The sequence below is a fragment of the Caloenas nicobarica genome, chromosome 20 (assembly GCF_036013445.1).
Source record: "Caloenas nicobarica isolate bCalNic1 chromosome 20, bCalNic1.hap1, whole genome shotgun sequence".
Taxonomy (NCBI): domain Eukaryota; kingdom Metazoa; phylum Chordata; class Aves; order Columbiformes; family Columbidae; genus Caloenas; species Caloenas nicobarica.
Window position 1 is genome coordinate 6,796,778 of NC_088264.1, and position 27,799 is coordinate 6,824,576.

At 48.9% G+C, this 27,799-nt stretch overlaps 3 protein-coding genes across 12 annotated transcripts in view; all 3 read left to right on the forward strand.

The window, feature by feature from the left end:
* Positions 1 to 2,235: 2,235 nt before the first annotated feature.
* On the forward strand, positions 2,236 to 9,747 carry FMO1 (flavin containing dimethylaniline monoxygenase 1). Of its 2 annotated transcripts, XM_065648928.1 has the most exons (9): positions 2,236 to 2,291; positions 3,776 to 3,946; positions 4,164 to 4,352; positions 4,437 to 4,599; positions 5,321 to 5,463; positions 5,802 to 6,001; positions 6,289 to 6,644; positions 7,768 to 7,840; positions 8,776 to 9,747. In XM_065648928.1, the coding sequence occupies exons 2-9, from the start codon at positions 3,821 to 3,823 to the stop codon at positions 9,116 to 9,118; spliced, it is 1,593 nt and encodes a 530-aa protein (XP_065505000.1). In that variant the 5' UTR covers positions 2,236 to 2,291; positions 3,776 to 3,820; the 3' UTR covers positions 9,119 to 9,747. The 2 variants fall into 2 exon arrangements, with proteins under 2 accessions (XP_065505000.1, XP_065505001.1); XM_065648929.1 differs by lacking the exon at positions 6,289 to 6,644 and having other exon boundaries at positions 8,776 to 8,854.
* Positions 9,748 to 10,265: 518 nt separating this feature from the next.
* LOC135996764 (dimethylaniline monooxygenase [N-oxide-forming] 4-like) lies at positions 10,266 to 16,799 on the forward strand. Of its 2 annotated transcripts, XM_065648980.1 has the most exons (9): positions 10,266 to 10,349; positions 11,538 to 11,707; positions 12,000 to 12,188; positions 12,559 to 12,721; positions 13,105 to 13,250; positions 13,610 to 13,809; positions 13,990 to 14,342; positions 14,651 to 14,720; positions 16,101 to 16,799. In XM_065648980.1, the coding sequence occupies exons 2-9, from the start codon at positions 11,576 to 11,578 to the stop codon at positions 16,486 to 16,488; spliced, it is 1,641 nt and encodes a 546-aa protein (XP_065505052.1). In that variant the 5' UTR covers positions 10,266 to 10,349; positions 11,538 to 11,575; the 3' UTR covers positions 16,489 to 16,799. The 2 variants fall into 2 exon arrangements, with proteins under 2 accessions (XP_065505052.1, XP_065505053.1); XM_065648981.1 differs by lacking the exon at positions 10,266 to 10,349 and having other exon boundaries at positions 11,667 to 11,707; positions 12,122 to 12,188.
* Positions 16,800 to 17,397: 598 nt separating this feature from the next.
* Positions 17,398 to 27,799, forward strand: part of PRRC2C (proline rich coiled-coil 2C) — a 69,289-nt gene continuing 58,887 nt past the window's right edge. For 7 of the 8 annotated variants that reach the window (XM_065648968.1, XM_065648971.1, XM_065648973.1 and 4 more), the window contains exon 1: positions 17,398 to 17,543. The gene's annotated coding sequence lies outside the window, so the exon portion shown is untranslated. The remainder of the gene's footprint in view (positions 17,544 to 27,799) is intronic. The other variant, XM_065648969.1, reaches the window with a different exon arrangement.

Below are 27,799 nucleotides of genomic sequence, written 5' to 3' on the forward strand. Positions count from 1 at the left end.
CCTTGGGCATGCACATGCCTGTGCATAATTACAGTAATTACCTCCCCGCTATCACAATGTCCATCTCCACTAATACTTTTTTCTGCATACCTGGTCCAGACCACCTCAGGGGTATTTGTGGAGAGGAACAACACAGACCTGAGGCAGATCCCAGGAGAGTTTTAATCCCAGGGCACTGGAGCTTTGGAGGTGTTTCTACCCTAGAATCATGCGGTACCACTCACTGCATCTCATCCTACACCTCCAGACTGGATTCCTCATCAGGGATGGTCAGAGCCACCACTGGTGTAAGCAGCTGCGGTAAAAGTATCTGGCCCTATTTCTGTGCCAGTAGCTCACCTACACCAAAATACAACTTGTTCTCTTGGAAAGCTTCCCTGAACTGCCCTCCCAAAAGCACTAACACCACTCCTGGGAAGCTGCCAGTGTCCCTCTCACTGTGAGTCACTTGGATGCCTGCTGGGAAACTCAGAAAAGCAGGAGCAGATAAAGAACAAAATATTTGCCTTTGCGGATTTCCTAGTCTGTCTTACTGAGCGCTGGCAAGTGTTTTTGCAGGTGCGAGGTTTTGTGCATCTGGAGAAGAGTCCAGCGGGAGGGAAAGCTGGAGATGTAACCTGTGCAAACCCCAAAAGCATCAAAGATGTGCGAGGCTGGTTGCCCAGTAACAGCGTCACACTGGCCTGGGAGAGCAAAATCTGAATGTTTCTTCATGCTGCTGACAGTGGTTTGAAACCTGAGCTCAAATGAATGAGTTTGATTTCACAGGCTCCAGCCCCTGCAAGCACATCGCTTTCGGCTGCTGCTCGTGAGCTTTGCTGGAGCATGGCAGGTACAGCCAGCTTCGGACCTGGCGTGTGCTCTGAACCCGATGGGGTCAAACCAAGGAGCATTGGGCAGAAGCAGCGGGAAGTTCTGGAGTAGGGGAAGCCCAAAAAGGCTGATGAATCCTCATGGGTGATGTAGATGGGTGGCAGCCCAGGCTGCTGCACTCCCAGCAGTGTCCCAGCACAGGAGCGGCGAGTTCTGTCCCTCCACGAACAAAACACATTTTGTTCAAGTGCCTGGGTCTGCTACAAAGCTCAGCAGACTTTTCCTATGGCTATTTACATTCCTCATTACCAATGTGCATCCTATTTCCACTTCTAGTTTCAACTCCCATCTACAGCCCGTCTCGTGCCTCTGCAGATCTGAATGCAAGCAGGGAGCAGATGTCTCTGTTGGATGGAGCCGCTTTATTTGCCACCCTCTGTTTTGCAAGACCTCGCATGGGTTTTTCTCCCCGCTCCCTTATAGCCGCCTTGGTTATTCAAGCTGCTTAAAGAGCTGATATAAAATCTGGGCCCATCGTTCTGACAGTGCATTTGTCAGTGGCAAAGAGACGCCTTGATGGAGCATGCAGCTTTTATCATGTCCCTTGCAGTCACACTGCAGAGCCTCACTCCCGTGGCACAAATATCACTATTTCTTTTTAAACACTGTTTTTTCTGAAGACCCAGTGCTCTATCAACTGTCTATCCATGGCCTCTGTATCCAGATATATTCATATGCAGAGATTTCTCACCAGTTGCCCCTAATAAGTTAAGTAGCTGGAGGGAAAGCCCTGTCCAAAGCCACCCTTGTCCCTTTCCTTTCCATGATCATTTACCCCAGGAGATACCTGGGTGGGTGCTGTGTCCTGCATTGATACTTCAGCTAACATTTCCACTTTCTTTGTGCTTAGGACCTTTGTATGTTGGTGTTTGTGGCCATTTCACACCCTCCCAATTTGCATGGGGAGCCTCCCGTACGTGTGGCCGATGGCAAAATGCAGCCTCTGCGTTCCGTGAGCAGTGACCAGAAAACCAGCTCTCTCTTTTGGAAGGGGTCCTGGGTGCAAAGTCCTGCCAAAACCCCGCTGGCTGCTTTGTCTCTCTATTGGAAGGCAGCCATGAGGCAAGTGAGAACATCCCCTAGCTGGAGCCTCCCTTGCACACACAGGTCCTCTTTGCACAACCTCTGGACACATCTGGACCACTCGGGTCTCTCCTACCCACTCAATTCACTTTAGAAATCACCAGCTGGGCTGTCCGACTCACGTTGTGCTATAGCGTGAGAGTCCAGCAGCTCCTCCCAGTGCAAACCCAGGTTGTGCAACCACTGTGGGAGTGGGGTGGCCGTGCCGGGGCCGGGGGGAACCGCCCGCCCTCCCCTGACTCTGCCAAAGCCCCACGTCTCGCCTATAAATTGGGAGCAGGAGGGATTCTTCGTGAAGCTGCAGGACAGAGCACGGACGGCCAAGGCTGTGGGAGGTAAGTGTCCAGGGATGCGTGAATCTTTTCCACCTCTCCCTGCCCACACGAGCACCTTGCAGCACAGGACTGTTGAGCTTAGCTGCAATGAATACTTGCAGGGATGGTATGGGAAGTGTGGCAGCACCAGGCTTGGGGTGGCCGAGGCAGTGCTTTTGGTATGTTATTTCTAGCTTCTCTGCTAAAGGGTAGGGAATTAAACAGCGTACATTGCTGGGAAGTGTTTGTGTTAACTTCCACCAACTGGGGGAAAAAAGGAAACAAACCAGTGAACCAATAAGCAGCTTATGCTAGCACATTTTTCATTTACAAAGGAAGAAGTCCAGTTTTCATTCCAAACTTGGGAAGCAAAGTATTCTTTAGGTGTTGCCTTTTTATCGAAAGTTGAAGTTGTTCACAGGGAATTTGTTGTTTTGTAGGAAAAAAAATGCATGCAACCCCATTTTTCTGCAGAAAGCTTTTTTCTGGTGAATGCACCATCCCCTTTGTCTGGTAGAAGCTGAAAGTGCTTCTCAGAGTGGAGGGGCTGGTGCCACCCGGCTGTTGTGCTGTCCTGGTACATGGAGTTAATAATTCAGCTGAGCAGGGAGCTCCCCACCAGTGCTGGGGTTAAACCAGGGGTTGCAACAGCCCCCCGCAGGCACCTGTGTGATGGCCCCTGCTCAGGCAATGTCCAGTCCGAGCTACGGCACATGGGCACCATCCCTTGTTTCACTGCCCTGCAGTAGCAAGAAGGGTTTGGGTCCATCATCCCCCCTGCAGCCCTGGGGGCCTCAGAGGGCTGGATGTCGACCTGGGGGCTGCTGTCATTTGAGTCCTGGGCTCAAGCCGTCTGCAGCCCTGCAAGTCTGTCTGTCGCCCTGCAAGTCTGTCTGTCCAGCCCAGACGTCCCCAGTGAGGTGGCTTTGGGAGACAGACACAAAAACATCCCTAAAGCCGAGGTGTGCTACCCCCATGGCCCCTGTGCTGGCTTTGGTAGCCATGTCAACGTCAGCAGCATCGTCACTGGGGATGGGGGACAGGACTACAGTCAATGTTGCAGAGGCTGAATAGTCCCAGTGCACATTTCATTTCCTTTTCTAAGAAAGGCAGGGGCAGCTTGGCAGCTCTCCAAAGATAAAATACAAATATTTGCAAGACTGATAAGGGAGAATAGTCTACACACAACTTGTAAATAAAAACTGGCAGTGATTCACGGCTTAACTACATACTTTCAAAGTGAGCTTCCACAGCAACTGCAGGGTTTCAAAAGCAGCCTGGTGAACACACTGTAAAAGTGGATGGATTTATTTTAAAAATTTAAAAAGAAAAATGGAAAAAAAATTAAGATTTAAAGATATTTAATCTAGCTTGTAAAGTAGGAGCCCAGAATGCTGGTAAAGGGAATGAAGGCTTGGGGGTGGTATTTAGAGAAATCCCCTATAGAGGTTGTGCTGGCAGCTGCTCCCTCAGAGCGTGGTGACCACCTGCGCGTTTTCCCCCAGGTTCAGCCCTGTTCACAGCTCGGGATCCCGGCAGAGGCAGCGAGGATGAGAGTGGCGGTGGTGGGCGCGGGTGTCAGCGGGCTGACAGCCACCAAGTGCTGCCTGGACGAGGGGCTGGAGCCCACCTGCTTCGAGCAGAGCCAGGACATCGGGGGCGTCTGGCGCTACACGGTGAGCTGGCGGTACCCGTACCCCCTCCCACAGGACCTGCAGCTTTGTGGGCTGGGAACCAGGTTGAGCTGGGCTCCAGCGGGAGGGGAAGCGGGGCTGGGGGTTTGCGGGGTGTTGCCCTCTCCCAGCTGCAGCCCCCAGACCAGGGGAAGGGGAGTGGGTGGGACGGTCCCCACCCCAGGGTGCTGGACTAATGCACCCTGGGCTGCCGTGCCAGGAGCACATCGAGGCCGGCCGGCCGAGCCTCTACGCATCAGTCATCAGCAACAGCTCCAAGGAGATGTCGGCGTTCTCCGACTTCCCCTACCCCGAGGACTTCCCGGTGTTCCTCCCCCATGCCAAGCTCCTGGACTACCTTCGGCGCTATGCCAACCACTTTGGCGTCATGGAGCACATCAAACTGAGGGTGAGTGATGAATGCCCCCGTGCTGCACCGCTCCCTGCACGTGCTGGGTGCCAGTGGTGACTGCACTTCACTTCTGTATTCCAGACCACCGTTGTGAGCATCCGGAAACGCCCCGACTTTGCCACCACGGGCCAGTGGGACGTGGTCACGGAGGCTGATGGGAAGCACACGTCGCATGTCTTTGATGCTGTTATGGTTTGCACTGGCAATTTCTCTGAACCAACCATCCCCCTGCACAGTTTTCCTGGTAGGCTACATGGCTGCCTGTGGTTACCTGCTTCCAGGGGCTGCGGGAAGAAGGATTAGTGGTTCCTCAGGGAAAAGACTTCTTTCCTTTTCTTGTTTCTGCTTTTCAAACCTCCTGGCATGAACAGCAGCTTTGCTTCAGCAGCTTTGTCTTTGCAGGCACAGGTCACTTCAGAGCAAATTTCCAAGGCAGGATGGTTTAGCCTTAGCTAAACTGTGCACACAGAATGCAAGATGAGACAAGGTCCTCTCAGTAAAGCTCCATCATCTTTGCCAGGGCTGTATTCATCACTGCTGTGATGGATCTCTCCAATTGTCAGCACAGAGAAGGTTGCATTGTCATCAGTGTTATCAGGTGCTTTTGAAGCTGCTTATAGGACACAAGGTCTGCAGGCTTTTCTGAACCTCTGTGTCCCCATCTTGTAGAGGCTGAATCACGAGACAGCACGGGCACAGTTCTCGTATAACACGTAACTGTCTTCCAAGTCCCACCCAGCACATTTGTCCCTGCTCGCTGCCGTGCAGGGATGCACGAGACCCCATTTTGGAGAGGAAGCACCGATTTTGTGTGCGTGGGATGGAGGGCTGGACCTCCCCCAGTGCCCCATGGCCAGCGATTGCACCTGCTTGCTCTTGTCATGTGGATTGCTTCTATGCCGGTGCTCCCAACAAAACCTGCAAATGCTCAAGTAATTCAAAGCTTTGTTTCTTTTTCCCCTGAGGCATCGAGAGGTTTAAAGGCCAGTACTTCCACAGCCGGCAGTACAAGCGTCCTGATGTGTTTGAGGGGAAGCGCGTCCTTGTGGTTGGCATGGGCAATTCGGGAGTAGACATCGCGGTGGAGGCCAGCCATGTAGCCACAAAGGTACCACCACCCAGGCACCCCGGGGGTGTGGGGAGGGTGACGCTGGGGGCAATACCTCAGCCTGCCGTTGCCACAGGGAGAGCAAGCTGGGTTTACCCTGCGTGGTGTCCAAACAGTATTTCTGAACCTGCATTTCTTAGTCAAAAACCTACCCTGAAAGAAAGCTGGTTGTTCTCTCCTGTTTCACCTCCATCTCCAGCTGCTGGGAGGTCTTAAGGATGCTGCTACTGCTGCTTTTTCGTTCCGTGGCTGTCTGCACTGTGCCCTCCTGGGGTTACTTTACAAAGGCAAAGCAGCAAATTCATCCCCCAAATCGTTGATTCTCCGATCTCTCCCAGGTGACTGTTAGCACCAGCCGAGGTGCTTGGGTGCTCGGCCGTGTGTTTGAACATGGCTACCCATGGGATGTGGTTTTCAACACCCGCCTGATGAGCCTGATCCGAAATAACCTCCCTGGACCTCTTGTATGGGCGTTGATTAACTACACCGTGAACAAGAGGTTCAATCATGAGAACTATGGCCTTCAACCAGAACACAGGTACTTCTTGGTGGCTCCCATCCCACATGGTGTCACAGGGCTAGTGCTGCACACAGGGACATTTCCAACAGCCAACATCAACCAATGCCCAGACGGGGGTGATCTCCAGTGGGGAGTTTGTAGCCCAGGGGTAGAAGATAAAGGTGAAACCTGTTGGTGTTTGGAGGGCGGGGAGGTAGGGCTGTTTGCTCAGACCAAGCGACACCAGGAGGCTGTAGGGGCAGGCGTGGGGTCACCACAGGGCTTGTTCGTGGTCTTCAACGCTCAGACCCCTTGGCTCTCTGCAGCTGCCGGATGCGTGAGCCCGTGTTGAACGATGACCTTCCAAGCTACATCCTGACAGGAAGGATCACCATCAAGCCAGGTGTCAAGGAGTTCAAGGACAACTCGGTTGTTTTCCACAATTGCCCTGAGGAGGAGCCCATCGATATTGTTGTCTTCTGCACGGGCTACGATGTTTCCTTTCCACTCCTAGAAGAAGAAATTGTCAAGGTGGAAAACAAGTACGCATCCCTCTACAAATACGTGTTTCCAACCCACCTGCAGAAGCCCACCCTGGCCATCCTTGGGCAGATCAGGCCATTGGGAGCCATCATGCCTGTGACAGAGATGCAAGCACGCTGGGCAACTCGCGTCTTCAAAGGTAGGAGGGCAAACGTGAGCTCTCCCGTGTACCAAAATGCAGTTCAGACTGGACATGTCTTGTCCCCTCCATGCACCAAGAGGGATTGCAGTCCTTGGGGACCCTGAATCTCACTTCGAAGTGGGTGATGGAGCATTTCTGGAGCTCAGACTTACTTCACTTCTGCTGAGCTACAGCAACATGAGTGCACACTTGGTCCAAGCAATGTGCAAATTCATGACATTTACCTGAAATCACTTTTTTTTTTTTTTTTTGCCTGTTTAGCTGATGCTTTTAAGCTAATGCTTTGTACTCCACCTGCAGCAAGCCAAGAGCGGGTGCTCCGTTCCTTACTGTGACTTACTGATGTGCAGTCCTGCACCAAAGCCTGCAAATCATGGTTAAACTAGGTTGTTCAAGACAGTATTTTCTTTCTAAAACATGTTAGAAGTCAGAGCACAGAGGTGAATATGTTAACCTGGATGCACAGATAGGGGTTGTCTTTAAGGTACTGTGGTGGATCCATCCTGGCAGAATTCGCTGCTCTTTAAGGGACAGGGTGGTTTGTCTACAATGACCGCCAGAGAAGAGTCCCATTGCCCCACAAGAGGATTATTTGTAATTGTTGGGGTGAGGAAAAAAACCTACTAGGTGTTTGTTGTTGTGGGTTTTTTTGTTTGTTTTGGTGGTTTTTTTGTTTGGTTGGTTTGGGTTTTTTTTGTTGTTGTTTTTTGTGGGTTTTTTTGTTTTGGTTGGGGTTTTTTAATATAAAAATAATAATAATAATATCCTCTGACTGGGCTGGCGTGGAGGGCTGTATCAAGACTTCTCCACAGAGCCAGGGTAAACTCTGGGGTTTCTCTTTGGGATTATCCTCTCTGGGGCTTTCATGGTCCATCTCATCCCACATCATCTGCCTGTGCCCTGACAGCACAAATCCGTGAAAGCAGGAAAAAGTGTGTGTGAACAAAAAAAACGTGTGGAGGGCTGTTCTCTGGCAGAATTACCACTGTCAAGCTAAATCTGAACAATGAGGCTTTCCTGCCCTCCTGGCGAAGGGCTTCCCATGTTTTGCATCACTGAACAAATTCACAAGCCCCCCCCAGGAGTTAACCACTGCAGGGCATTCTTCTCTCTCTTCTAGGCTTGTGTCAGTTGCCTCCTCAGTCTGTGATGGAGAAGGAAGTAAATGAGAAGAAGAAAAACCAAGTGAAATGGTAAGCCATCCCCCAGAGCCCCAAAGGTTTTCTGGGGGATTGAAGAGCCCCTCGAGTTTGGGGGGGAGCAACACACAGGCTCATACTCTGCAGCTGCTCCCTGCACATATAGCGGAGGTGAGAGGGGGATACTGAGATCCAGTCACCCCTTTATTTACTTGCACTGAGCCAATGTAACCTTTGATATGCTGCCGATATTTTGCCTGTTGATGATGGGAATAAATTAATTCAGAGCAGTCGAGACTAACACTTGATTAGGAGTTGGGGAAGTGTGCCAGGGTGCCCAGAGACTGAGAGATAAAATGGCAGAGAAATTAATGGTAATAAATCCAAAGTAATTCAGCAGGGAAAAAAAAAAAAAGGCAAGCCGACCCGAGGTGTACGCACAAATAGTCTTGCATCTCAGCACAGAGATCTGAATCACTGTGAATAGGTGCCTCGGCACATGGTTCACGGGCAGGCAAAAGGTGGAATCAGATGCTAAGAAATATTAGGAAACGAGTGAGACAAAACCATGAATCTTAATCCACGATTCACCTAGATTGCTGTAGTAGAAAAGGTATAGAAGAATGAAATACAGAATTGCACAGAACAATTGCAGTATAACACAAGGCTAAACAGGCGAAGGTGGGGCATGAAATGGTAAATTCTGCAAAGGTGAACTGGAAGCAATTCTTCAATTCACCACACATTTATTTTTGCAATACTCGGTGGAAATGAATGTGAGGGAAACTAAAGGATCCTGCCTTTCTCATGCTGCATGTGACCTCTCCACAGAGTAAAGAGAAAACTATTTAAAAAAAAAAAAAAAAAAAGGAAAAAAAACCAGTTTGAGAAAGTCTTTTAGAAAAGGTCCACCAAGGCGAAGAGGTGGCCAGATGCAACTTGTCAGTGACGAAGTGAAAGATCGACCTTTTCTTCTCCGATTCATTAAGGTTTGGTCTGAGCTTTGATGACGTCCTCAAAACCGAGTGGCTGGCCTACCTGGACATGCTCGCCTCCTTCATCGGTGCCAAGCCCAGCGTACCACGGCTGCTGTTCCGAAATCCCCGGCTGGCCTTCACCGTTTTCTTTGGCCCCTGCACCCCCTACCAGTACCGGCTGGAGGGCCCCGGGCGCTGGGAGGGTGCCCAGCAGGCCATCCTCACCCAGTGGGACCGGATCCTGAAGCCCACCAGAACACGAGTCCCCAGCAGAACCTCCAGCCCTTACCCTCCTCTCCTGATTGCGGTGGGGTTTCTCCTCCTCCTGGCTGCGCTGTATTTTGGCTTCCAGTAGATTTTGGAGCCTGTTTAGGTTTTTTTTCTTGATGTTATCTCGGGTTAGGCAGCTCCACAGGGTTCCATGGGACATGGGGAAAGGGATTTCAGCAGATCACAAGTTTAAAACTTTAACCAGCAGCACAAACCTCTCTCTGCCCCAGCTCACCGCCAAGCACCGCTCTGCAGACCTGACGAGCTGGGGATGGCAGCCGCCCCCCAGCATTTATGGCCCCTCTGCTGCTCTCCTGCCATGAGCAGAGCACGGCCGCGTGGCATGGCCGTGCCTGGACCACACCGGCCAGGAGGCAGCAGGGACAACACCAGCAAAAATGGCTTTGGGTATCACAATCAGAAAGGAGGATGGGTGTCCAACCCTGCCCCAAATCAGCTGGGATTTGAGGTCCGTAGTTCAGCAAGCAGTTATCTGGACTGAGTAATGCAGATCAGGCTGTCCCTTCTTCCAACCTTAAGCCCCATGGGCCAAAAATCCCAGTTTGGGTTTAATCGGTGCATCTTTCCAGCAAAGGGGCCCTGGCTGGGTGGTTTGTCACCCCTCGGATGGTGCTAATACCCCGTGAGGCTGAGCGGTCCCAGCTCTGCTTTCCTGTTCTCCTCACCACCAGGCAATGATGGGGCTTTGTTTTGTGCACAGAGAGACTTTTAATCAATAAAATTTCAGAAGCATGTTGCAAACTGCTGCCTCGCTGTCTCCCTGTGTGCATGGGAAGAGCTGGCGGGTCTCGTGCCAGCAGTTGCCACATGCAACCCACAAGCCTGGGGCTGCAAGGGCTTTCGTTGACCACCAAAAATCAGGCTGCACCGTGCACCACGTTCCCCCATCCATGCTATCTGCTGCAGCGTGGGCAAAGGGAGTGTGCTTTGCTGACTTCCCAGGGTTGCAAAGTGAGCGCCTGCCCGGCGCAGGCAGCGTGCGGGGATCAGATCAGGACAAGCCCAAGCTGCTGCCAGGGCTGGGGCGGCGGCGAGCTGCAGCGTGGGAGTCCTTGCAAGCGTCGCCCCCTTGGGATTACGGTCTGGATTCCACTCGGCACTGCTGCGGGGAGGTTGAGAACTTTCTGCCGGCACTTTTGAGCAGAGCAGGGGAGCGTGAGTGTAAAGGTCAGTGGTGCAAAAGCCACGGTGAGCTACCCGGACTTCAGCCTTTCCTTTAAATCTGCAGCTAGAGAAACTCGAAGCAAAGTTTGGCTGAAGCCTGAGCAGCGGAGACACGTCACTGCCCCAACAAGGTTTGTTCCTTGCTTTTCTCCAGCTGGGTTTTGCAGGCTTTAGAAGTGGGCAGGCAGCTCTCCGGGGTTATGGTGTTCGCCACCAGCTTTGCTTTGCTGCTGGCACGGGGGAAAGGGGTGTTGCGGGGACCCTCTAGAGTGAAGCCATCTGTAGGCAGCACTGGCAAAGAGAGATGACTTTATTTCTGTAGGCACATCGCTGCCCTTTCCTAAAGCCAAGGGAGGCTCCGGAAACAGGGGTGGGTGAGTGTCGGTTTGTCCTGCCCTGTTCCTGCACATCGAGGAGTGGCTCAGGCTGCGAGCAACTGGCTTTTTGGATGCAGGGGGGCCGGGGGGTTGCATCCCTCTTGTATTTCACTGCATTTCTGTAGTTTTCTCCAGCTCCTCTTCAAGTTAACTTGCTCTTTTGACACAAAACCAAGTTAAAACAAGTGACAAACGACTCTTCCTACAGGCTTTGCCATAGGAGTGTTTGTTATCTAATCAAAGTTCACGTGGGTTCATTTTTTTCCTAGTTTCTTTGCTTTCCAGTTGGGCTCGGTTCAGCTCGGTTTACACACCCCGAGCTTTGAGTTCCTCCCTTTTATAACCTGTGTTTCCTGGGTTTCCTAGCTTTTGTATATGCTGTAATCCCAGCTGCACTTTCACAGTGCTGTCTGACTTCTGAATCATTGCGCTGTGCTCCTGCTCAGTCAGGCATCGGGCTTTTTAAAAACAAAACACAAGAACTGTTTGTTTTGGGGGGGGAAAAAAAAAAGGCATTTAATGGGAAATTAAAAATGAAAGAGCGAAAACAAGCTAGCTTAGCTGAAACAGTTTCTTGAAAAGTTTTCAGGAGGATCACTTTGTGCAGGCAGAAGTGGATAGCTGCAAGCCCCTTCCCCTTCTTTGCATGCCCTCGTTTGGGCCAGGAAAGGGAATAAATAGAAGTAGCAGTGCGAAGAGGTTTAAAAGTGCCTTGTTTTCCCCTGCCTGCAGGAGGAGAATTGTTGAGCGCTTGACTTAGCACAGCAGGAAGGGTAAGGAGCAGCATCTGTCTGTAATGCTTGAGTCAGGAGCAGGTGATGCTTTTTCCAAGGACAGTTCTCCTTCACGGACACTTGCAACTGGAGAAGACAAAGGGTGTTTTCACAGGGATGGGAAGAAGAGCCTGGTGTTTTGCTAATCCCTGGGCTATTTTATTTCCAGTTGCTCACACACCAGCCTGTTGCCTGCTGCGGGACAGCATGGTGCGGCGTGTGGCCATCATCGGCGCTGGAGCCTGCGGGTTGGCCTCCATCAAGTGCTGCCTGGAGGAGGGGCTGGAGCCCACCTGCTTTGAGAGGAGCGAGGACATCGGGGGACTCTGGCGCTACACGGTCAGTGGGCTCTGCCTGCACGGGGAGGATCGGCCCGGGGTTTGTCCCTTCCCACAGATGCCCTGTGCCTGCAGCAAAGAGGTGGCCATGCCCTTGGGAAGCAGCCCTGTCCCAGGCACGGGGCTCCCACCAGCTCCACGGTGGAGAAGTAGATGGAGGGAGCAGAAGCCATGGTCACCAGGAGCTAGTCCTGGTTTATTGCTTGTACTCAAAGATAAGAAAAACCTGAATACCTTGAGGGGCAAAAGTCCTTTCCTGCGCATCTGCAAACACCACCGCTGGCTTCACACAGGACTCCACAGATGGTGGGAGGGTCACTGTGTACCGCTCGGTCATCACCAACACCTCCAAGGAGATGTCCTGCTTCAGTGACTTCCCCTTCCCAGAGGATTTTCCCAATTACCTACCCCACAGCCTCCTCCTGGAGTACTTTCGGATGTATGCCCGGCACTTCGACCTCCTGCAGCACATACGCTTCAAGGTGAGGGGGGGCTCCGAATGCCACAGGGAGAAGGGTCGTTGGTGGCTGCAGATACCAGGGCATTGCCCAGGTGGGATGGGACAATGCTGGGTATGATCCCATGAGGACCATGTGCCTTTTGCATCCTGAATGCAGCCTTTTTGACTCCATGTTTTAAACTGAGCTGCTCAAATGCAAGCTGCCTGATGCATCCCCCCTTCCAGTGCCATCACCAGGGGAAAGGTGCAGGGTGGGATTTAACAGCTTCAGAGGTTACATGCAGCTCCCCAGGAACCCAGCCTGCCCCTGGCAGCCCCAGCCCTTAGCAGGCAGGTCCACTCCGAAACATGGCACAGTCCCTGACCGCTGTTTTGTTGGGCTTTGGTGCAAGACGACAGCTGTCAGCGTGAGGAAGCGCCCGGATTTTGCTGCCTCAGGCCAGTGGGAGGTGATCACTGAGACCAACGGCATCCAGGAGTCGCACGTCTTCGATGCCGTCATGGTTTGCACCGGCCATTACCAGGAGCCCTACCTACCCTTGGCTTCTTTCCCAGGTAAGCCCTGCTTCAGCAGCCAGGTGGGCTGGGACTTCCCCCCAGGGTTTCCCTCAGCACCCGTGGGTCCCTTGGCTGCATTTTCCTTTGCGAGCCTGCCTGCTCCACGAAGCCACTGTGCCGGGGCAGGCGGGACCCTCACCCCATGGGAATGGCTGTGAGTATTCCCGGGAACGGGAAAAACTCCTCGTAAAGATGCAGACAGGCTCTTGTGTGAGAATTTGCAAAGCAGAACCAAGACAAGGTGGTGCAGGCAGGTGGCACCATCCAGGGAGACGAGACCACGGGCTTCTCAGCTGCAAGGAGCGGCAGAGGGTCTGGGCACCAGATTGGGGCAAGCAAACGTATCTGGTTGTAGGAGATGCTCCCTGTTCCCTGCCTAGGTATTGAGACCTGCTTCAAAGGCCGGTACCTTCACAGCCAGAAATACAAAGATGCGGAGGCCTTCCGGGGAAAGCGGGTGCTCGTGGTTGGCATCGGCAACACCGGCGGGGACCTCTCTGTGGAGCTGAGCCGCGTGGCTGCGAAGGTACGGTTCTGCAGTGGTGCTGAGCCTGGCCAGGGACCATGAGAGCCGGTGGCTCGCGGTTATGTGCAGGAAGCTTTGCCCACTGAGTTTCTCAATATATAGATCTTCAAACTAGGGACAGTTGAAGAAGCTCTGCAGCTCCTGGAGGGTTTGGGCCACCTGAGGAGCAGAGTGGCTGTTCAGCAGCAGCGGGAACTTTGCAGAAGCCACCACGAGCTGTTTGGTTCATCCGTACACTGGCTTCTTCCCTCTGGGTGAACCTCAGTGCTCCCAAGTGCAGGAGATGGGATTTGCCATTTGGGGTAAAAATTGGCAATGAGATGTCCGGGCAGGAGGCTGAGACCTGCCTTCTCCCCCAGGTGTTCCTGAGCACCAGGAGCAGCACATGGCTGTTTAATCGGGTCTCAGACCGTGGCTTCCCCTTGGACATGGTCAACACCACCCGCTTCAAACGCTTTCTTGACTGGCTTCTCCCATCAGCCCTCATGAAGTGGATCATGTTTCGGAAGTGCAATTCGTGGTTTAACCATGCAAACTATGGCTTGGCTTCCACCAAAAGGTGTTTTTTCTGATTTTTTTATTGATTGGTCAGGGCCTTTTAATGGCATGAAATGCTCATTTTTTAGTTTCAGGGGGTATTTGTGGAAAAGCAAAACATTGCAGGGGAACTGTGGCCACAAAAGATGGTTTAGGTTGCTCCTAGATGCTAATATTGCTGTCCTCTTTTTCTATCTGCAAGCTCCTACTTTAAGATAATTATCAATGAAGAGCTGCCATTTTGCCTCCTCTCTGGGACCGTTGTGTTGAAGCCAAGCGTGAAGGAGTTCACCGAGAGCTCTGCTGTTTTTGAAGACGGAACAACTGAAGAAAACATTGATGTGGTGCTCTTTGCCACAGGCTATATCTCCCCATTTCCATTCCTTGAAGAGTCAGTTCGCAGCCTCTTCGACAATAACCGTTCCCTCTATAAATGCATCTTCCCTCCCCAGCTGGAAAAGCCGACGCTGGCCATCATCGGCTTTGTCCAGCTGACCGGCTCTGTGATGGTGGGATCAGAAATGCAGGCTCGCTGGGTGACAGGGATCTTTGCAGGTGGGAGACAAGGTGCAGGGATGATGGGGAGACCTGCTGGGGTGAGAGGTTTGGGGTAGCCTGACCTGCTGTCCACAGAGCCTAGGGCACATTACAGCTCCTGCCACAATGTCCGTGGTGGCCATGGGCGTTAGTAGCACGATAGCGTCTGCCCTCCAGCTGCATCCCCATATCCCTGCTGCTCAGCGCACGCTGCTGTAACCAGCAAACACGAATGCCCTTGATAAAGGGGCTGGGAGCATGGGAAGGGGGTGAGCTCTTCAGCTTAAGGTGCTGCTGGAGGTCTCTGGTTTCTCTGCTTTTCTCAGGCTGGAACAAGCTCCCTCCTGCCAGCAGGATGATGGCCGATGTTTCGAAGAAGCAGCCACCGGTCAAAAGGTGCGTGATGCTCTGGAGCTCAGGGTGTGACAGGCACTGTGTGACTGGGTAACCCCAGGAAAAGGGGGCCCCTACGGCAGTCGTGGGACAGACCCTGCCAGGACACTCAGAACTTCTTGGATGTATTTATTCCCTCACCACCCGTAGCAAGGTGAGGAAGTGCTGTTGTGGCTGCCTTATGAATGATGCACCAAGACACCAAGGGCACAGTGCTCTGCAGCAGCTCATGGCGAGGCCCAGGACCTGCAGGTCCCCTCTGCCAGGCCTCCAAGCCATGTCCTCATCCCCAGCATCTCAAGATGGAGGTTTGGTTTCCTCCAGACTAAGGGTGCCATCTCGTGGCTTCTTCCTCCCAAATCCAGGCAGTGCAGAGCGCTGGGATCAGGGCCAAGCCCCATCCAGAAACTCCGCTGGAGCTGAGTGATGCGGGTGGCGGACAGTTCAGTGGCAATTTTTGACATGTCAAAATGAGTATTAAGCAAAGCTGGAACTCGTCCTTATGTATGTGGGAGCTGAAGTCCTGCCTTGTTGGCACTGGGATTGCACAGGAGGTTGGGATGTGTCCTCAAGGCTGTGGGACAGGTGACGGTAGACGTGCTTCCTTGCAGCAGCTTTCGGGAGCAAGGGGGAACGTCAGGCCTGGCAGGTTCAGGCTGGGTTAGGTCTGGCAGCAAGGCAGAGCTGCATCACAAGACACCGATGAAAACCTGGGACAAAACAGAGCCACAGGGATTGTCACCAGGAGCCCCAGCAGCTGCAGACATGGTGTGTTACACAGAAATATAGGAGTCCAAGACGAAACAGAGCTAACCGCAAAGCTGTCCCAAATTTGCAGAAGCAAAATGAGCACATGTCCTCCCTCCTGCAAGAGAGATGAGGCCTCAATCAGAAAAACGCTGGAGGTCTTTCCCATATGGGAAGCTTTCTGCATCTCCCAGTTCTTCCCAGTCCCTTTAGCAGTCTTCTCTGTGAATGTCTACTCCTCTACCTCTCAAAATTGGCCAAAGCCACACCTGTGAACCTTGGGGAAGGATGTAGCATAGGTATTTGTGGCATTACAACGAAGGCAGTATTGTGCTAGAATGATTTTTGGGGCCACGACTAGGCTGCAGAGGCAAAACAAGCCTCTGCCTATTCCCTGTCCCAGGTAACTGCTGGGGAGCAACCTCACAGAGGTTCTTTTGGTGCCTTTAGGTTTATTGGTGCCTTTAGGTTTATTGGGATTGCGGGCTGAGGGAGCTCAGCTGCAGAGACTGGGGCTCAGCTGAGCCCCCTGCAACACAGCGGCTTGTCCGAGTCCAGAGCTTTCGCGTTTTGTGGAGCTGGGAAATGAGGCAGGAAGACACAATTTGATTTTCTTTATTTTATGTCCCACTGAAGGAATCCATCCGAGAGGAAGAACTTGAAATTAAATTTTATCAGCTACACCGATGAAATTGCTTCGTGTGCTGGTGTAAAGCCCAGCTTACTAAGGCTGCTCCTGACTGACCCCCGCCTGGCCCTGGCCATCTTCTTTGGTCCCTGCACACCCTACCAGTACCGACTGGTGGGACGGGGGAAGTGGAGTGGGGCCAGAGAGGCCATCCTGACCCAGTGGCAGCGGACGCTGAAGCCCTTGAGAACTCGAGTGGTGGATGACTCCTCCGACACCTTCTCCGGCTGGTGCTGGAGGTGCCTCCTGGCCCTGCCAGCAGCTCTCATGGCGGGTTTTCTCTTTTCTAAATACCCCCGGATGGGTTGGAGCTCCCAGGCAGGTTCCCAGCTGTAGAAGAAACATGGTGGGACCCAGTCCCGGGCTGTCTGGTGCCTGGACTCCTGCCCATGTTTCACACCCACCAGGGGCCATATGGATTATTTACCCCAAACTTGCCGCAATCCGTGCCTGCGTTGCACCAGCACCAGGTTGGATCTCCAAAGGGCTTTTGGAAAGTGCCATCTTGGGACGGGCTGGTGTGCACGGGACCAGCCCTCCTCCCCCCCGCTCACCCAGAGCTTCCTCCATGAAATTTCAGCAAGACCTGCAAACCCAGGATTTTCTGAAGTGCTACCTGTAGAGGTCTTTGTATTTGTCTGATCATTTCTGGAACATGAGTAAGGTGCTAGAAATAAACCTCACAGATTTGGTCTTCTCTGATGGTTTTATAAACGGTTTCTTATCAGTGGGGGGTGTAAAGTGGACCCTGTGGCAGAGGGGAGAGCCCCTTCCTAAGAAATAATATATCCAGTGACAAATCCAGGTGGATGAGCATCCCCACCATTGATCGAGCAGCCTGGGGCTTGCAGGGAACCCCGAAGCCCGCGAGCAGAAGGCAGACCCTCCCCACGCACCCGCGGGTACTCTCATCTGGGGATTTTCCTGCAAACCCAGCGGGCGGGCGCTGCCCGCTTGTGCTCGGGCTGCAACCCCTTCCCTCCGACAGAGCGCGTCCCCAGCCGCCCTGTCCCCACGGGGCTCCCGCTCGGCGGCAGCGGGTGCTCGCAGCTGCCGCTCCCCCCGCGTGGGGCGGGAATGGCGTGGGCGGCCCCACCCGCCACCCCGCGCCGCCAGGGGGCGCACAGCGCGCCGCCGCGCGCCCGCCCGACTGCGGCACGGCGTGGCCACGTGAGCGGCGGCGCCGGGGGCGGGGCCGGCGGGTGCGCGCGCGGCGCGGTGAGGTCAGACGTCGTTGGCGCCGGCTTGGCCGCCCGCCATCTTGGCCCCTGTGTGGAAGCGGCTGAGGCGGCGGCGGCGGCGGCGTCGCGGCGCCGGGAGCAGCAGCGGCCTCGCCGAGTCCGGTGAGCCCCGCGGAGGCCGGAGCGCCGGCCCGCCGCTCTGCGCGCCAGGTAAACGGCGGCGCCTCCGCTTCCCGCGGCGCCCCGCCGGCCTGCAGCGCGGACGGGCACCGGTAGGAGCGGCCGAGCGGCCTGCGCCGCATGGCCCCGGGCGGGGGCGGCTTCCGGCCGGCCTGGCGGCGGCGGGCCTGTGGCCGGCAGAGAAGGGGGTGCCCCTGGGGGCAGGCGCCCCGCTGCTCGCCGCGGCCCGGCGGAGGGAAGCGGCGCGGTGCTGGGCCTGCGGCGGGCGGGCAGGCCGGGCCTCAGCCTCACCGCGCTGCCGGGCCGCGCCGCAGCGCATCGCCGCCTGGGGCCGGCCGCACCCCGCGCCGGGCACAGCGCCGGGCCTCCCCCGGGCGCGGCGGGAGGGGGTGCCGCGATGGAGGCGGCTGAGGGCCGCTCTTGCGGCTGTGCTGCTTTCTTCTCCCGCGCTCCTTTTTATCATGTATTCCCTCCACCCCCCCTCTCCGTGTTCCCCCCCCCCCCCTTTTTAACGGTTCCAGGTCTCGGGGGAGATTACTCGGAAGACGCGCCATCCCCTTAGTGCGGTCGCGCTCGCTCTGTGGCCGTGATTCTTTCCCCAGAAACGCGGGGGGAAGGGAGCCTTTTCTTACGGGATGCTGGAGGCACATGCAGGGCACGGCGCGTTGGTTTTCTAACTCTGAAATATTCATCCACAGTTCTTGAGGTGTACAGTAAAAGGCTGCTTCTGGGTTATTTGATATAGGGCTGAGTGAAGCCCCGATTAAGAGGTATTGTTGTTTCTGCTCCTAGAGAAAAGATTTGTAGGGGTGGGGTGAACAGAGTCAGAGGTTTTCTTGATAGCGCTTAAGGGATGGTGAGAGCATGGGTAGATGACACGGCTAAAATTCAGGTAGCTTGTCTGCAGTGGGCATAATGCAGTGGGTGTGATGGGAGCCATCACAGAGCGATGCAGGGACTGAAAATCTTGGGGCTAAAGATGGCCCAGAGAGCTTCTGGTTTAGGCCCTCTTTATGGGGAAGGGGACCATCCATGGGAGTGTGGTACTGGGCATTGAATGGTTTTTCTTTTTTGTGTCTCTTACATGTGTTTTGTAAGTTTGTTCCTTTGTGAAAGGTCTTGAACTCTGTATCATTGAGGAAGGACCATTTTTCATTGAGATCAGATGGGCATGTTAGTAGAAACTGGTATTATTTCCATCTGAAGGAACAGGACTCTAATTTTTAATAGCTTTGTTTCTTCTGCAGTGAGGCATCGGGCCTACCCATTGTCTTAAGAGCTCGGCTCAGACAAGAAACTGCTTTTCAAAGTGGGGAGGAAACAGGACATGATCTCATTTGTCTATCAGTGAGAAACAAAAGGATCACCCTTTAATACTGGCTGCCAGGAGCTGAATGGCTGTCAATTTTCATTGAATTATGTAGTCTAGAGGATTTCTCTTCAATGTTCATTTTGGGGTGGTTTAGTGCAACTCGGCTATAGTTGCCTTGAGACTAAGGAATCTTGAGGTTTTGGGAGTTCTTTGAATTTGGTGAATATTCAGTGAAAAGGCAATTTGTCCCTCACAGTATTGTGCTCAGTGTGTGAGGAGTATGACCGCTTTGGTGGACATGTGTGCTTAAGAGGTGACTATTTAAAATGAGAACTTAGTTCTCTCATAGACCAGTGCTTATATGTGGAGACTGGGATTATGGCCTCTATGTGTGTCTCCGTCACCCAGAACTCTGCCGTAGTGTATATGTTTCCTGCATAATGCACATTGCTTTGGTAAATAATAGCTTGCAAAATACGTATAAATCAATACACGATCACTTCTATGAGTCTTGCTAATATAAATTTTGTCTCTCTGCAGTTTAGTAGCAATTTAAAATTTCTTTACTTTCATTTAGATGTCATAACAGGAACCCTAGTTTTTCGTACAGCAGATACATCAGTCTACAGTTTTAACTTGGTTGCTGGAGTCCTTGTTCAATGGTACAGATTTATGGTATGCATCTTCCATAGGCCCTGTTTCCCCGCATCCTGGAGTCTACTAGGGAAAGTGAAATGAGCAAGGAAAAGATGATGCAATTCAGAAGGGAGCTCTCCTATAGGTTTTGTTCTGTCCGAATGAATGCCGTATGTCAAGAGAAAGAATGTTAAGTCAAAGCAGTGGGTATGTTGTATGGGGTTGGCTTCAGCCAGGTGTCCTGTGTTACTGAAAGCACAAGTCACTTTGTTCCAGAATATTTTCTAGGCTACCAAACAGGAGTGATGTGGAAGTGGAGAGAGGGTGGAAAACGTATTCTAAATACCATATAAGGGTGGTGTGGATAAGAGGCTTAGATGTGCAGATAAAAAGAAAAAGGTAGCTCTCACAGAAGGATTAAACCCTTCCGTAGTGTGCTCTATCAGAGGAATAAACCCTTTTATGGAGTATTAGAGATGTAAGCTAAAAAAAAAGGATTAATCTGTTGAAGGAAGAGTGGGATATCTTCAGAGGCCATATACAGTAATGGAGCGTTTGAGAGGGGAAAAAAAACCCCTCCACGCTGGAAATACACCACCTTTCCACTAGTTGGGGATGGATGTTGGGCTTGTAATGATGGGACTGCCAGTGGTGTTTTACTGGTAGAACCAGTTGTTCACCTTCTGTAAGAAATTTTTTTCTTCACTCAGCTTCATTCATGCCCTCATTTTTTTTTGCGGGGGGGGGGTGGTCTGGGTTTCACAAAACCCCATAGAAACTTCTCATGGGTGAAAGCACGTGTAAAAATAAAAGCTGAGATTTGTGGGAGGAAATAATACTGTGTACGTGTTTGTGAAACAAAAACGGAGTGCACAGAAGTCTTAAAAAATGCATAGAGAGCAGAGGAAGATGAAGTCCTAATAAAAATCAGATGAAGACAGCTTTTATGTCTATGAAGAACAGGCTAGCAGAAATAGGCTGTTTTTATTACAAATACCTCAACCATTACATAACATTCTAACTAAATGCTAATGAACTGGTCTGTTGCAGATTGCAAACACGTATTAAAGGGAGAGGCTGTGTATCATTCACATTGGTCATGTTTTTATGTGTCTGACACTGTCTTGGTTAACGGTAAAGTTATAGTGCAGAACCAACATTATATATCTTCAATCCGAAGTATGAGGTGATAAATTTTGACTGATATGTGTTTGAAAATAAAGTGGGCTACATTTTCAGGGGATTACAGTATCAGAGACAGGAATTACTGCCGTTTATTGTACATCAAATATACAAGTAGTGCCTGAAGAACTCTGGCATCACCCAGTGCCAGGTGACTGAAAGGAATCTATTAAATATCAGTTTAAATCAATGTACAGCTGATTCTTAAGTGACTTGGCAGCTTTACTCAGATTTTAGTTAGTTGGAATAGAAGATGTAGCTTGTCATGCTCAGAGGTACCAAATGGTTTTTCATAGTAAACCCAGCAATGGCTGGGTTGCCCATTTTTTGCTGCATTGCTTGCTTAAGCTATCAAATCAAACTTTTTCAGCTTACAGAAGCAAACCTTTTCAGGCTATCCTCATTAAATCACGTAAACAACTACAGCTTGTTTTATAATGAATATTTTGTAAGAATGTGACCTTAATATTCCTAGATTTTAGTGTTTGTAAATTTTAACTTGTACTTCAAAATTGTGATGGTAGATTTAAATTGTTTTTGCAGGAGTAATAGCTCATTACTCTTGTTAAAAGAAACATTATTTAACTGATTTGAATCTTCAACTAAGGTGAAAGTGCAGGAACATCTTCATTTTGTTTGAGAAGCCAATGGTTTTCTCCCAATTTAAGACTTGATATGCTTTAGGAATGAATATATTTATTCTATTTCAAACTAACCGTATATTCCACTGTAGGATCTCGCTGTCTTTAGATCAAGGCATTGATGCTTTCATTTTGAAAAAGAAAATTATTGTATTTACAGGGCTTGTTTTTATAATAGTGCTCAGGACAGACTGTGCTTCCTGTATCTAGGTATACATAGGTGCACAGCAGAAGTGTTCTAGTGAGGAGGAACAATAACATTTTCTTTTGCCAATGTGTATAATTAGTCTGGAAGAAAGGATGCATTCTAGTAAGAAAAATTTGCCTTTGGTTTGTGATACCGCTATTTGGTTAATTTGCTGGAGTCACCTTGGTTAGGAGATGTTTTTCATGCCACAAACCAAGCTACCCGCATGGACAGAGTTTTGTAGCATGTGCTTAGATTTGGGCAAAGAAAAGTTTCTTGATATGTATTTTGATAATATATTGAGCCTTAGTTATTTACCTACTGCATCTTAAAAGCATAGTATCAAGGGACACGTGGCATTGTTTTTTTCTAAGCAGAATAAACAGAGAACCAAGAGCGACTGAAGATGTTAAACTTCTTCTGTAGCCATTTTGCAGATGCAAGGTAACTTCCATGGAAAATGGGTCCTATAATGCTGAAAGGCAGATGCAGAAAGCTGAGTATGCTGATAAGACTTTTTTCTAATTTAGCTCATTTTTTATTTTTTTTTTTTTAACAAAACATAAATGAATCCAGTCTAAAGCAGAGGGCTGAAGTTGACCTGTACTGTAATCAGCCGCTGTTGTCCAGAACTGTTGTCAGTGTGGTTTTTGCAGCTGTGCCTCTTACATGCTGAGCATTCTTTCAGTGAAGAAGATGATCTCTGTTCCAAGAAAATAGTGAGTCACAGGGAAAAACGTGTAACCAGAAATCCTGAGGATAAGAGGCAGCAGGTAGAAGAGACTGTGAGCAGCCATGAGCTCTCTCCAAGCTGGACCACACCAAGGAGCAGATTCTACCATCTTTGTATGCACAGGATTGAAGTTTTTTTATTGATGCTGTCAATGGTATGTTATGAGCTGGTACATTTAGCAACCCTGGCTCTTGCTATCACAGTGATAGTATCTTTGATAGCCTTAAAACCAAATATGCTGTAACATCTTTTAATACAGAGGAGAAATTATTATTCTTTTTGATGTACATGAGTGAGATTAGGAGTATGGTAGGAGTTACAGGCAACACAGAATTTGGGTACTGATCAAGGTGGGAAGTTTTGAAGGTGGTGACAAGTAGCTTAGGTCATTACATGTCTGATTAGAGTAACTGGTTTTGAACAGTTTTTTTCATTGTGCTAAGGTTGTACAGAACTCTTTAAAATTTTTTGTTCTGTAGATTCCTACTGTTGATGAGTATGATTCCGTCTTCAGGTTGGACCCTTCAACACAAAACATTGTTGAGAAAGGTGAACAGAAAAAAGTTGGGAAAAATAGCTAGAGAAGAGGGAATTCGTTTTGACATATCTGTTTTGAAGAGGAATGAAAATCCTTGAGGATGTAGTCCTAGGGTGGTTCTTGTGCACTTCCAAAATATACCGAAAGAGCTCATGAACAGAAGAGCTTGCCTCAACATTATTTCAAAGCAACATGTAACTGATTTCTGAAGTCAGAAACCTTAGATGTAACTATTTATGTTACTTAAGGACTGATCTGTGAATAGGAGCTTTGGAAAACCAAGTTTTGCATAAAAACCTTTACTTATTTGCAGCTGAGGTCAGGGATACTTGAAAGGTGCAGAAAGGTATGATGTGGAGAGAAATCCACTGCTCAAAGTGAGTTGTGGTTCGTTCGGAAGAATGCTGCAATGTCAATTCCTCTGTCAAGAAATGTTAATTACTGCAGTGGGGCTTGGAAATTGTGGTGAAGGAGCAGGAAATGGAAGTCTCGGAAAAGGTTCTTTAAGTTATTCACAGTAAGGGATAGCTTTACATTTATCTCTTAATCTATCCTTTCCGCTTCCACTGTCCAGTTCAACATGGGGTGGGTGGGGAAGGTTGGAAATATGCCGCCAGTTTAAATGGCTTTGTTTCAGACTTTGTAAAAAAGTGCAACGGCTTTTGCAGCAAGAGTATTAAAATGAAAGGGAATAATAAAGCAGTGGAGAAATGGGTATTTTTAAATGGCTGCAACTTCTGCTGCTCATCTGTCGGTAATCTAGTCTATATTAATGTACCTATTGATAATCTCTCCTCAGCTTCCTAAAAATAACTCTAAAAAGAAGTGTTTTGCAGCAAACACTGTGGCCGACTTAAGGAGTCCACTCTTGTTCAACCGAGTTGTTGTTTCTGGTAGCTCATCCCAGACAGTCACCTGCAGAGGAACAGATCCTGAGCCCTGCTCAGCCTGCAGCTGGAGTCAGATCTGCTCAAGTGCAGCCAAAGGCAGCTGAAGCTGGCTGTTGGTTCTGGATGTTTAGAAATAAGAGAAAATCTGGTAATATGTGAGGACTTCTTGCTCATACCTATTTTGCTGTGGGGTGCAAGGAATTCTGCTTCCTGTCTTTATTCTTGCAAATAGATCCTCAAACCCACCGTCATCACCAGTTCCAATTATTCTTTCGTGCAATTAATTCTATATGTAGCAAGTGCAGAGAAGTGCCGAGCATTTGAGTATTTTCAGCACTCTCATTTGAACAGACATGGGAGCATCTGTATGTCATCAGTTGTATAACTGCTTTTGCAGCCCCACTGTGGACTTCCCTTCTGTTCCCCTGTTCTCAGCCGGACAGAGCAACGCCTGCTCAGGATGTCACGAAGGACGCTCCCCATGTCACTTTTCTGTGTGCCTGGGGACAGTGGGTATGCCAGTATTTTTGCCTTTCCAGGCTTCTGCTGGATGATGTGATGCAGTTGAGCAAGAAACAAAGTGGTACTTGTGACAGCATGCTAAGTGTGTTTGTAATTTTTTTTTAAGGGACTGTTTGTGATCTTAAACATTAACAGATGCCTTTAGAGAAAGCAGCTGTGGTCAGGATAAACTGACCTAAATTAGCTTGTAAGAAGCCTAGTGAATAGCTGTAACTTTTTCAGTTAAAAAATACTTCTGATAGGTAAGACAGGTCTCATTGGTTTTCTGTATTCAGAGAAGAGTGCTGCCTGCTAACCTACCGTTTGAATACTGTATTTTGATAGCAGGTACATGGCTTGTTTCTGCAAGAATTTGTCTTAATTTATTCTGTTATCTTCTTAAATAGACAGCGATTCAGTTTTGAAAGCTTTGAAGTTTTCTCATTCTTCTAAAGTAATGGAAATTTCTTTAATAAATGCTTTTGCAAATCTTGAAAATAAAAATCTCCTTTGGCATCTGCAAGTTGAAAAGCTAATTGGGTGAAAGCATTTACATTGTTCTGTTCTCAGAAGTAATGAGAACGCATCTCATTATGATGCTCTATTTAATTGTATAGAAACTGTTCTTTTTTTTTTTTTCTACTCCTGGATTCCTTCCAGCACTTCAAAACTCCTGCCACAATTAAAAATTTACAGTTTTAAAAAGTTTCTTAGCCAACTGCATGAAACTGGAAAATCAAAAATCTGTCTTGCAAAAATATAAATGCTTAGTGACAAGCAAAGACTTGCAAAGAAATTGTCAGGCTAAGAAGGAATAAAATAGCCTGCCTTAAATGTGAGCTGCAAAGAAGTTTTGGATCTTGCATTTTCAGAAAAAATACATTTTTAGTTGAAATGTATTTCATAAACTTCCAAAACATTTAAATTCTTGTAAGTGATGTTTCAGGATTTTCAGAACATGGCAAGATAGCTGTGTTGTGTTAGCGCATTAGCTTTATGGTGTGCTAGTTCTGACTTATGTGTGGCACGCACTGTCAGTCTCTACTGGAGTATATTGAAAAATCCTTTCTGGCAAAGAAGCTGCTTAAAAGTACTTTGATAACTTGAAAATGGGCTCATACTTGAAGGAATTATTGTAATCCAGTACACTTATTAGTAGTTATTAATATGTCATTTTTACTTGAGATATGGTGGTAGTATTAAGTTTCTTTGCACTAGTCTGGTTTATGTAGAACAAATGAGTGAAGCACTAGATGCTCATAATACCAATGAAAGTCGTACTATGTTTTATGTGGTTACTGTACCCCACTGGTGAAATTCTAGTCTAATAAGTGTGTTCTTTTCATATAATATAGATTGTAGTCTTTTCAGTCTTGGAAAAGTTTTCATTCATGTATCAGTGAGATTAGTTTTGCATTAGTGCTGCTTTGTGCCTCAACCCAAACTGGGAATTGCACTGAAAATAATTGTAAGCTCATTCCACTGTCAGTCATTACTATTTGAGTTTGCCGGCGGACATACAGAGAACTATTTCTTTAAGCATGAGTCCACGTTTACTTCGGTCATCAGTGGGAAGCTATCTGGGACAAATGCAACCTTCCCAAACCATGACTGTAAGGACAGAAGCAAGGTATGCTGGATCAGTGTTACAGTTGGTGTGTTTACGCCGAGATCATTCTGGTCCGTTCCAGTAGGGGTGAATGCTGAACCCAACATGCATTTGGTCTGGTGGCACATACGAGGTTTCTGATTCCCATAATTTTATGGTGCCTGTGACATGTGCAACTATGCTGTATGAATTCAGTCTTTAAGTCCAGTGTCTTTATTATTTGGTTTTATGCAAATTCCATTAGTATGTTAATCTAAAGAAGTATCCCTCATGTTGCAAAGAAGTTTGAAATTACCCAAGTAAATTTTCTAAGCTCAGAAGCCAAATTAAAATTACTTCTATCTATTTTAAGCCAGTCATCAATTCTTTTGACTCTGTAGAAGATCAGAGACTTAAGGCTGAGTCCAGACATTGCTTATTTCACTTCTTGAAGGTACTTGAATGCTAGGGTAAATACGGGAGAGGATTTCTGTAGGAGCATTGTGTGCCTAAAGGTCCTGCTGTTGGACATAGCAGATGTTGGATTTTCTGTTCAGAATTGTGATGTAAATATTCTAAGCAGAATGGTTGCTAGAGAGCAGCTTGTGTATGTAATTTAGTATAAGCTGTATAGTTACTCTTGAATTAACTCAACAGTACTTTAGTTGTTCAGGGGGAGAGTATGTGGCTTTGTGTGAGTGGTGGAATATGGAGGTGCAGTGATGAGTAATTGTGTTCAAGACTAGGAAGTTGTAGGCAACAGTAGAGGCTTTTTTGTTAAAACTCTCTGGCGATCCTTGTACCCTCTTTCATTATCTAGCTTCTGATAATTCCAAGAATTGCATTCAACTACTGCTTTCTTCTGAAGATCTGGAAATAGTGTTTAATGTGACAAGCAAGAAGGGGGAGCCTTGGAGCCTTTATCATCTGTAGGTTGAAGATACAAAACATATGACATTACATACAAAACCAGTAGTCTGATGAAATGTTTCTCCCTGCTGGGAAGAAAGATGGAGCTGGGTTGTTAGTGGGTCCTGAGCTCCCTTTGTCACGGGTCCATGCGCTGCTGGCTAGCGGGTGTCTGCACTCCAGACCCCATTCACTGCTGGTTGCCTGGGAGTGGCTGTTCCTTTCTTGGGTCTTCTCTTCCGTGGTGGTCTGCCTCCTTACAAATTTGGTTTGTTTCACTGGGAAACGCCAGTGCTACCTCTTGGGCTTGTTTATATTTTGGTAGCTACAAAGTGAAAGTTAAATATGTTGCTGGTTCCTGGTGAGTTTCTGAATGGTAACAGTGAAACTACCTGTAGAAAGTTACCAGCCGCTCTGCTAGTTTGAGGCACAGGGTGGGAGCTTTAGCTGGTATGGTACTGTGAAGGAGCTTTATTCCCATTTGACTTTAGCAGGAGATAGATACCTAAATAGATTCAAAAGACATGGCTTTAGTCCGAAATTTGAACTGAAACTTAATTTCAGTTCATCAGCCTCTTCCAGTGAGAGGGGTGGTGCCAGTGCATTGTCCTTCCAGCTTTTTTCCTTAGAAAATAGTTTTTTGTGGTTTGTTTTTGTTTTTTTACTTTGAACCATTTCTTAATTATTTATTCTGCCTGAAATGATAAGGATTTAAAGACCCACATTGCGTGTTATCACAGCCAAAAGAAATCTCTACAGAGATTGGAGAGAACTTTTTATTTTCAAGAGAACTTGCTTTGCATCTCTTTACAGTGACAACAAAAAAGTGTTTAAAAAAAGTTAGTAGTTGTTTTGTCATCTTTTGGTACCCTGACTTTTAAAACCTGCTACCTTCGTTCATCTCAAAAACATGGCTTTTTGTTCTTTGGTAATTTGTCACATGCCTTCTGTAGACAGTCTTATACTATTTATTTTAAGTGTTTCATTGATAGCACTTTGTACATTTTAGATTTGAATCACTTCTTGTGATAAAACTCGGTTTATATCTCAAATGTGAAGGAATCTTCAGCTGGAAGAGTACTTTAAAAGTGTAATTATAGAGCTAAAATAGAGGTATTACGTCTCCTGCATATACAGTAGTTGAGAACTGAAATAAATTTTTAGGGAGG

Coding starts and splice junctions, on each gene's coding strand:
- FMO1 (XM_065648928.1), top strand. CDS start 3,821: ATGAGAGTGGCGGTGGTGGGCGCGGGTGTCAGCGGGCTGACAGCCACC. Junction 3,947..4,163: donor GGGGCGTCTGGCGCTACACG/GTGAGCTGGCGG, acceptor CTGCCGTGCCAG/GAGCACATCGAGGCCGGCCG. Junction 4,600..5,320: donor CCCCCTGCACAGTTTTCCTG/GTAGGCTACATG, acceptor TTTTCCCCTGAG/GCATCGAGAGGTTTAAAGGC.
- LOC135996764 (XM_065648980.1), top strand. CDS start 11,576: ATGGTGCGGCGTGTGGCCATCATCGGCGCTGGAGCCTGCGGGTTGGCC. Junction 12,189..12,558: donor TGCAGCACATACGCTTCAAG/GTGAGGGGGGGC, acceptor CTTTGGTGCAAG/ACGACAGCTGTCAGCGTGAG. Junction 13,810..13,989: donor GGCTTGGCTTCCACCAAAAG/GTGTTTTTTCTG, acceptor TCTATCTGCAAG/CTCCTACTTTAAGATAATTA.